Here is a 9,528-nt window from a genome sequence, read left to right on the forward strand (position 1 = left end):
CTTTTTAAGTTCTGCTACTGCTTTGTCTGTATGTTCTTTGGCTTTCTCTGGGTTTTGCAAAATTTCCTTCCTAATTTCTTTAAGAGTTGTGTATATTATTCTTTTGTATTCTGCCTCTGGTAATTCTAAGAAATTGTCTTCCTACATAAAATTTACAGATTCTTTATTTTAGAGGCTTGCTGAAGCCATCATGGTCTGCCTGTTTATGTGATTTGATATTGACTGTTGTCTCCTAGCCATCAATAAGTTATTATAATTTTATATTTGTTTAGTGTGTCCTAGCTTCTTGTTTTGTTTTGTTTTAATATGCCCAAATAGGCTGCTCATGTGCACTAGTTTGATTATTGGCGTCTTTGAAGCTCTGATGTCCTGTCACCAGGTAGTTAGGTCTGTTACTAAGTATGTGTGCCCAGGAGTCCGTTAAAGTTTCCTGTATGGATTCAGCTTTGGTGTCCAGGCAGTTGGTCACCAAATGTGTGGTGCAGGCTCTCACCTACAGTCTTAGAGAGGCATGGGTGATTGGTGTAGGTGTAGGCACAGGTATCTGGCTGCAGTAGGGGGTCACACGCTGAGCAAGGCAGGGGGCTGACGGCTGTCCCTGAGTGTCTGAAAGGAAGGCGTATCCCTGTTACCTAGAGCGAGTAGGTAGATGAGTTTTGCAGCTGGTCTATGAGCACCCTACTCTGTTGACTGTAAGGACTGGGGGGTACTACTTATTCTTGGACCCTTGTAGCAGGTGGCTAGGTGGCATGAGTGGAGTCACCAGTCCTCAAGCCCCTGATGCAGACAGGTAAGGCACCTGCTTAAAGGGCAGAGCAGCGTCAAATGTCACAAGCCTGCCACTTCACAGGTGAAATAGTTGAAGTTAGACTTCAGGTATTTACCCTGTTGTACTGTGGTAGTGAGGGCTTACACTGTTGACATGGGCCCACACAAGTCTATGCAGGGGTGGAAGGCACTTAGAGTCTGCGGACTCCTTATGCCTGTGCCTAGGCAAGGGAGCTGTGCCAACCCTGAGGTCCTGGCTTAAGGGAGCCGGTAGCTTATTTTTTCCCTGTTTGTTAATTTGTTCCCTCTCCAAGGCCAGGAGAGTGGGTCAGGGCACCTTATGGGATCTACTTCTGGCCCAGGGGACTCAGACATTGCTGAAGTTAGCTGGGACCGGGTGCAGAGTGGGGAGGGAGGAGGCAAATGGGAGAGAGGTTTTTCCCAAATGGATTTTTTTTTTTTTTTAAATCCCCACAGTAGACCACATGCAGTTACTTATCTTTAGCCGCTTGAGTGCTGCTTTTCACTGGTTCGGGGTGTCCAAGTAGACTTTCTGCTGCTGGATCTCTCTTAATGTGGAAAGTGCCTCCCAAGCAAGCAAGCCCACATGGGTGTTTGCCAGCCTCCCTGTGCACCCTGAGCTGATCCGGGCTGAAGGGCTGTGGCTCCCGCCAGGTCAGGTCAGGCAACTTCTCACTGCTTCTGAACCGTCTCTTTCTCCCCCCATCACTCAGTCTGATTCCTCAACTTTGCCTTGTTCAGGGCTCCTAGATATTCATATACAATCAATTCACTTGGTTTTTCAGGTCTTTGTTGTAAGAGGGATATAGGAAGCTGTCTGACTACTCTGCCATCTTGACCCCGCCTCCCAAATTAGGCATTTTTAATTGAACAAGTCTGCATCCATCAAATATGCTTACATGGAGGGTATTAGAAATCACAGTACCTTTCATTTGTTTGCGGTTTTCAGAACACTGCTATGTAAGTTATTGTATTTGGTTCTGCCCGCATCCCTGCAAGACAAATATATCTGCCGTGGAGGAGAGGAAAATACTTAGAATGTTTAGCTCCTTGTCACACACCCCTTCCCAGTCCCGTCAGTTGAAGTCTTGGAAGCGGCTTCTGTGGGCTCTGGACTTGACATGAACGCATCAGTCTACCAGGAATATTTTAATGGAAAACATTTTCCAACTAAGGAATGGGCCAAGTGAGATGAACGGTTACAGATGAGATGACTTTGACTTACAGAAACTTTATAGGGTTTGCATGTTTTTACATGGAGTTTATCATGTACTGATGTAATTGCTGACCTTTTCCTAATAGAAATTGCACCCCTCAAGGTCATGGAGTGAGCAGGTGGCTGAGCCTGTGATAAAGACCAGAGTCTTTTTCTCCCTGTTCGTTGTTGGCATGTTTGATATTTACATACATAAACTCAACTTGAGGCCCCTCCACCACTGGCTACCAAGGACAGTTTCCTTTTTCATGGATGTGATAAATGGTGATTCACACTTGATTTAACTCTCAAGCATCCCTGGGTTATGGAATGACTTAGGCTGGGTTCTCTAGAGAAGCCAAGCCAGTAAAGCTTATAAACGTATAAAGAGATTTGTATCAAGGAAATCGCTCACATGGTTGTAGAGGCTGAAACATCCCAAATCCGTAGGTCAGGCTGCAGGCTTCTCCTTATTCATGTAGCTGCAGGGGCTGATGAACCCAAGATTGGCAGGTCAGACAACAGGGCTCTTGCTCACAGGCCGGGAAGACCCAACGAATGCAACAGGTAAGCTGCTAGCTCAAGTCCCAAGAACTGGAGGTCAGATGAACAGGAGCCAGCTGCAGGGTCCAGAGTGAGCAAAAGCTCTGCTGTCTGTCCTGCCAGTCTTGGGTGAGCCAGCCTCTGCAGCTGTATGAATCAGGTGAAGCCTCCAGCCTGACTATGGATTTGGGACGTTCCAGCCTCTACAGCCTTGTGAACCATTTCCTTGACATAAATCTCTTTATGTAGACATGTATATGCTTTAGTGATTTTGCTTCTCTAGAGAACCCATCCTAAGACATTTGGTAACAGAAGAGTAGGGGTGCTACTCTAACAGACACCTAAAATGTGGAAGTGGTTTTGAAACAGTGAATGGGTAGAGGCTGGAAGTATTTTAAAGTGCCTAAGAATAAAAGCCTAGATTGCCTTGAAGAGACTTTTGGTGGAATTATGGACATCAAAGACAATTCTGGTGAGGACTCAGAAGGAAATGAGGAGAGCTATTACACTGGAGATGGTGCAGATGGCGAGAAGCAGCAACAGAGAAACAGCAGCGGCATCAGAACCAGGAGACCTGCACAAGACAGTGCTTGAGCTGACCCACAGAGTGAGACATCTGAGTGCATTTGCACAAGAGGCTTCCTGGCGGAGTGGGATGTCTTCGGCACTTATTGGTGGAGCTAGGCTTGCCAACTCATGGAGCAAGAGACCTTGAGTGCCTTCCGGCCAAAGTTTACTGGCAGAGTGGGGTGCCTCCAGACACTTATCGTTGGAGCTGAAGACCTTTGGAACACTTGCTCCAGCAGGGCATATATGGGTGATGAGGCCTGAGAGGCCGAGAGGGCAAGGAACCAGGAAGCAGAAGCTGAAGAGAAAACTTGTGCCTGGTTTACAGATGGTTCTGTGTGATATGCGGGCACCACTCAGAAGTGGACAGTGGCAGCACTACAGCCCCTTTCTGGAACCTCATGCCGCTAAGAAAGCAGTCTCAGGAGCATTGTGCATCCTTTGGACCCAGGGTCCCTGTGCAGAGAAGCTCCTCAATCAAGGGAAGACTGATGACAGGGACCTTCCTCCAGAGCCAACAGAGAAAGCCTTCACCTGGAGCTGGCATCCTGAATTCAGACTTCTGGCCTACTACATTGTGAGAAACGAACTTGTGTTTGTTAAAACCATCCACTTGTGGTATTTCTGTTACAACAGCACTAGATAACCAAGACATGGAGCCTAGGGATAAGAAGCAATAAAAAATGTATGTGATTTTTTTCTTTCTTTTTAAGTTCACCTTTTTAGAAGATCGGTGGTGGTGGTTGTGGTGGTGGTGATGCGCTAGCAGTGTTTTAGCGTTAGTGCTCATGGTGACTACAAAGGGGGAGGACGACGGGCCAGCTGGGTTTCCGCAGAGAGTTGTCAGCATGTTTTGTAAAACGTGTGTGCTCGTACTTCAATGTAATAATGTAATGGCATGCCATGTCTGCCCTGTTTATTGTTTCAAGCTTTACTTTCTAAAGAAACCCAGGTACCGTTGATTTAACCCCAATTCATGGCAACCCCATGTGTGTCAGAGTAGAACTGTACTCCATAGGGTTTTCAGTGGCTGATTTTTTACAAGTGGATCGCCAGGACTTTCTTCTCAGGTGCCTCTGGATGAACTTGAACCGCCAACCTTTTGGTTAGCAGCCGAGTATGTTAACCGTTTGCACAACTCAGGAACGCTTAACTTTTTTGTGTGGCAGTAATATTTCACCTTCAGTGAATTGTTTCATTTCAGTTTCAGAACTGATTTGTCTTTCTTCTAATAGCTAAATAATATTTTTTGAAGATGTTGATTATTTTTAGTAATTCTTGCAAATTTGATTTATATGTACAAAATATGAAAAATAATTTTGTAGTAGTTTTGAATATTTTTTCTAGTCTCAGATTTAACATTGCTAAAAACTGTAATAAGTGATTTATTTTTAAATGACTTATTTTTTTCCCTTGCCATGTCAGGACTCTTAAAGGTGATGTTCCAAGGTTGGTCGGCCTCTTGACTGCTTTGCTTGCTCTTCCCTGAAAGGTTTTTGCCTTTTAAGGGGAGTTTTTAAAATGTGCTTTGCAGAGTGTAGCTTTGCCTCACAGCAACCAGCTGATTGTTTTGCTAATGCTTTTTTATCCCGTGCTTTGGGAGACAACTGAGATGTGACTCTGAAGCCTTTAAGCTGCCTTGTTTATGGCTACCTCAGTTTGAGGCACTACTAATACTTTGGCTGGTGTGGCATATCAAAAAATGCTTCTTAACATGTTTTCAAGCCTGGGGAGGTTTGTATTTCAGGATTCCATAGTTATTCAACTGTTTGGGGAAGTATGCATTTTTTCAAGTCAATTCACTGGCACTGCCGAGAAAAGCAACTCTGAGAAAGTCCTGAAGGTAAAACAGGCCATAGCTGTGGAAGGTGTGGGCGCTCAGGGCTTCCTCCTCTGAAGGGGTCTTTGGTGGGTGACAGTGTGAAGTCCTAGAGTCCTAGGCTGAGCAGTCACGGGAAGCCAGTGGGGTCTTGCTGGGACTGTAGCGCCAGAGTTAAAGGAGCTCATGAAAGTTGTTTGGAGGGTTATGACTTTAAACGGCAGTCCTTTTTTTTTTCTTTTTGGTTGACATGTCTGTTTAATACAATTCAGGTACACTTTTACTTCATATAAAATTTGAATGAGTTAAGTGATATTTTTCTTAAACATTCCATTCATGCTTTTGAAGAATAAAACTGAGCTTCCTGAAGATAATGATGGTGGTGTGTGTATGTTTAAATGAGTATCTGTTTTTAGTTTCTATGTTAAAGTATTCAGATGTCTATTATATGCAGTATATTTTATGTAGTATATTAATTTTTTAACATTTTCTTTCAAATTATCAAAGTTAAGTAATGCTGTTAAGTAATTTAAATACAAGTAATTCTTTTTAAAATTTTTTCTTCTGGAAGAAAATTGTGAAATTAGGCATTTTAGTGAAAAGAAGTTCATGCAGTAATTTTCCCTTTCAATATTTTTTGGTGTGCACATTAAATAAAACATTGTGACCTAATTTTAAAACAGGATTTTAGTCAATTGAATAGATGTTCAAACTTTCCCTTTAACTTTACTTTTTCTTTTGTGTTTCAGGAAAGTCTTATTACTACTATTGATTCTAATTCCAGGTACGTGGAGTGTTTCCTTTTAGAGAATCATTAGTTTGGAAGGCTCATAAAGTCTGTCGGCCTGGGGCCCTCATGAAGCACCTCTCCGGTGCTTGAATTCCCACCTGTTCCCTCTCAGTAGTTGTCCAGGCTGGGATAGAAACCCCACTGTGTGCCCAGATGATCCAGGCATTCAGTCCTGGGCTGTCAGAATACTCAGACCTGCGAGCACTCTCCATAGCCACCCCAGACCTCCCCCTGTAGCTGCTTCGCCCCTAAGGAACATGCAGGGACAAATGGAATCTCCTTTTTCCCATGGTGTCCTTCAGATGGTCAGTCCTTGGCCTGCTCAGGCTCTTAATCTCCAGGCAGATACCTGCTTCCTTCCTCATTTGATACATGTTCAGTCTCTTGAATTGTCATGATTACATTTCCCTGAGCATGGGTCAGTTTTCCTTTGTTGCTTTTATAAGTTGGCCCTAAAACTGAACCCAGTAATCCCAGTGTAGCATGAATCACTTGTTCCACGTACTGGATTTCTTCAGTGTAGGCCAAGCTCATATTAACTTCTTGGCAGCTCTGCTATATTGATTTATGTAATAGCCTTCACTTTTTGTTTTTTTTGGACCCAAGCTCAAAAGCATACGTTTATGCCTATTGTATTTCATCCTGCCAGATTTAAACTGCCCCAGTCTATTGGTGTCCTGGTACATCCCCTGCCTTCAGGCAGTACCTCAACTAACTTCCCTGAGAGTTTCTTTCTAAATAGAAACTAGAAAACCCCAACAAACTCCATTGAGATGAAAATTACACTTGTAATCCTTCTGAAATGTAAGTCTTTACATTGAACTTGATGTTCAATTGGGATGTTGTGTGAAGAGTATTAAAAGAAAGTTTATGGCAGAAAAAATCTATCTGCCTTTATTCAGATTCTAAAACCTATGCGTTAATTCCTCTTTTGTAAGAAATTATAGGTTCAAGTATAAATTGAAGGTATTCTTTCCAGCTGTGTCCCTGATAAATCTGCAATTTATAGTAGCTCAAAATCTGTGTAGTAGGACTGAGTAATGTGTAAATTAGAGATTTTTGTGAATTTAGATAGATGGACCATGACTAAGTAGTTCGGGAATGCCATTTCTTAGCGCTTTAGATCTACTAAGCACAGATCATGAAGCTAGGATTTTTAAAACAGCATGATAGAATGTTAGAACCGTGGCAGTAGTAGCAACCTAAGGAAACACATGGCTCAAACCCCTAATTTTATAGTGCAGCGTATGTGATGCACCTCCAGGTATCGAGCTTGCTGATGGCTCACCCAAAATGAGAACCTTGATCTTGGCTCTCAATCTAATGCCATTTTTAATTCTTAATTAGCATATATAATTAGAATAAAACATGCAAGGAAGATTCACTTTTATTCACTTGGGATTTAACCCAGAATCTATAACCTTTAGATACGACAGTACTCATAGGTAGTGCCTGTTGAGAAGTGATTCGTGGCTCTTGGTGTAAAGTTTATAGAAATTGGTCTTAGTGGGCCGGTTAGGGTCATTAGTTTTCTCGTAATGCCATAGGGATAGAACACTTGCCAGGAGTGTACGGCATGTGTCCCTTGCACATCACTGTTAGCAACTCAGTGTTGGCTTTTCAGCTGAATGGGTGATAGAGGTAAGAGAAAGATGCCTTGGGAGTGTCCTACCAGAAGGAGCAAGCATTTTGAGTCCCCTGCCTCAACCACCATGCAGACCTCACTGCCCACTGTTTCTTCACAGTTGGTGGACCAATTGGGTGATCCCAGCCATCTCGGCACTGATTGTAGCCCTGATGTACCACCTCTACACAGCGGAAGACTAATCCCTTCCCAGAAGCTAATGAAAGAAAAGACTGCTTCAGACACGGGATAGAGAAGCCAATGTAACGGTCTACTGGGAGTGACAGAAACGTCCACTGAAAAATGATTGTAATGTGTCTGTCTCTCTTTTTCCTACATTAGAAACAAAACAAAAAGAGCCATTCTGTTCTTTCTACTCTTGAACTTTTCTTTTAGAGAATGCCTTTTTATTCACAAACATAATTTTGATGTTTCCCACTACATAATTCAGTTATTGTGCTAAGTATGACCATTTTAAAATACACCTGACTTTGAAAATACCCCACCAAGCTTGCCTGTCTAGTTGGCATGTAATTCTCTTTGATTTTCAGAATCCTTGGTTATTTAGCAGGATCCGTTAGTACACTGGTCCTTCAGACCTGATGGCAAGTGTGACTCGGGGTGAGGGGGCAGCCTGTGCGTCTCTCCTGCGCATCTTTGTATTTCATCAAATAACCCAAGTATCTCATGTTTCCAATGTGGTGGCTTCATCAAGGAAATTAAGAACGGCCCAGAAAGTATAGCTTAAAGGTTTCTAAAATTGTTTTACCTGACATGGATGATAAAAAGCAAAGGTGGCCTAGAGGACCCATAAAAGAGACTTCAACTCTTCCTTGATTAGGAACACCAATGACATAAACAAACACCTGTGAACTCTGAGAGAAAATTATAACTGCACATTTTCTCAACTTAACAGTATCCTTCCATTATATCTGTCCATTTTCTCAGCTTAACAGTATGCTTCCAAAGAGTTTCTCAGTTTTGTGGTTTCTAAAGTTTTAAAAGTTCCTCATTAGAGGTAAAAAGTGTTCTTTACTCTTCTAAGGAAATGTTGCTTCCTCGATTTGTAAAAACAGAGCTGTGAAGGAGATTATGGTTCATTTGGTATCTGATCTTTGAAGACATGCTGCTGCCAGCGAGTGAGTCACCGGGAGTCTGTGCGGCTCTGTCCACCTTCCCACTGCAGCTCAGGCCCGGCCGACTAGGTCATCTCGTCTTCCATTTACTCTTCTCTGCCCCATCCTTTTTTTCCTTTAAACGTGGAAAATTGAGGGATGGATTTTTTAGACCCTAAATACTTTGTAGTTAACCATGATCACATGTGTTCCCATTGGCACATAAGCCACATGAGCAGTGGAGTTCTTCAGAAATGGCTAAAACTGTGGGATAGAATTTTGTACTATTACTACAAAGTTAGATTTTTATAATCAATGGCATGCATCCTCCATACTCTGCCTTCTTTGTCACTGAAACTTAGAGTGAATGTAGGCAAAGGTGTGGGGAAAGATGGCTGTGTTGCAAGTGAAAATTTATCTTGCAGAAGAATTCTTTACTCAAATTTTAATAAACAAAATCATGCCTCTTATAATGGATTTGAAGTGGAGTGCTTTGAAACAAACTTAGGAGTTTTACTCACAGATAATAAAACTCAGTAAGCTCTGACATATACATGCAGTTACACATATTTAATCATGGGTAGGTCAGTAGCTTACTAAAAAAATGACACGTGCCTTGATACTGTGTTTTTTTTTTTTTTTTAACTGAGGTGAAATTCTCATAACAAATTATTTTAAAGTGAACAATTCAGTGACATTTAGTACATTTACAAATATTGTGCAGCCACCATCTCTGTCTGGCTCCAAAACATCTTCATCACTCCAAAAGGAATATACTGGGGTGGTTTTGGGGTTTTTTTGGTAAATATATAACCAGGCATTTGCCATTTCAGCATTTTTTACATGTACAATTCAGTGACATTATTTATATTCATCATGTGCGATCATCACCACTATCCAATTCCAAAATTTCCTATCACCCTTAACAAGCTTAGCAAATGACTCCCTCTTTCCCTTCCTACTACTACTCTTGTTGTGTGCCCTTGAGCCAGCTTCGACTCATAGTGGCCCTATATGATAGAGTAGAACTATTCCGTAGAGTTTTCTAGGCTATAATAGCCAGGTCTTTTCTCATGCAGAGCCACT

General features: G+C 42.2%; 1 protein-coding gene across 3 annotated transcripts in view; it reads left to right on the forward strand.

Annotated features, from left to right (window-relative positions):
- LOC101353518 (cytochrome b5) overlaps positions 1-9,073 on the forward strand; it is a 37,219-nt gene extending 28,146 nt beyond the window's left edge. The window contains exons 5-7 of one of the 3 annotated variants that reach the window (XR_002825762.1): positions 4,520-4,543; positions 5,663-5,697; positions 7,449-9,073. Coding sequence is in view for 1 of the 3 variants with exons in the window: in XM_004387301.2 (XP_004387358.1) it covers positions 5,663-5,697; positions 7,449-7,530 (117 nt within the window). In the remaining 2 variants the exon portion in view is untranslated. The remainder of the gene's footprint in view (positions 1-4,519; positions 4,544-5,662; positions 5,698-7,448) is intronic. The other 2 variants (XR_002825761.1, XM_004387301.2) reach the window with 2 other exon arrangements.
- The last annotated feature ends 455 nt before the right edge of the window (positions 9,074-9,528 follow it).

Source organism: Trichechus manatus, unplaced genomic scaffold (assembly GCF_000243295.1).
Source record: "Trichechus manatus latirostris isolate Lorelei unplaced genomic scaffold, TriManLat1.0 scaffold00183, whole genome shotgun sequence".
In the NCBI taxonomy this organism is placed as follows: Eukaryota; Metazoa; Chordata; class Mammalia; order Sirenia; family Trichechidae; genus Trichechus; species Trichechus manatus.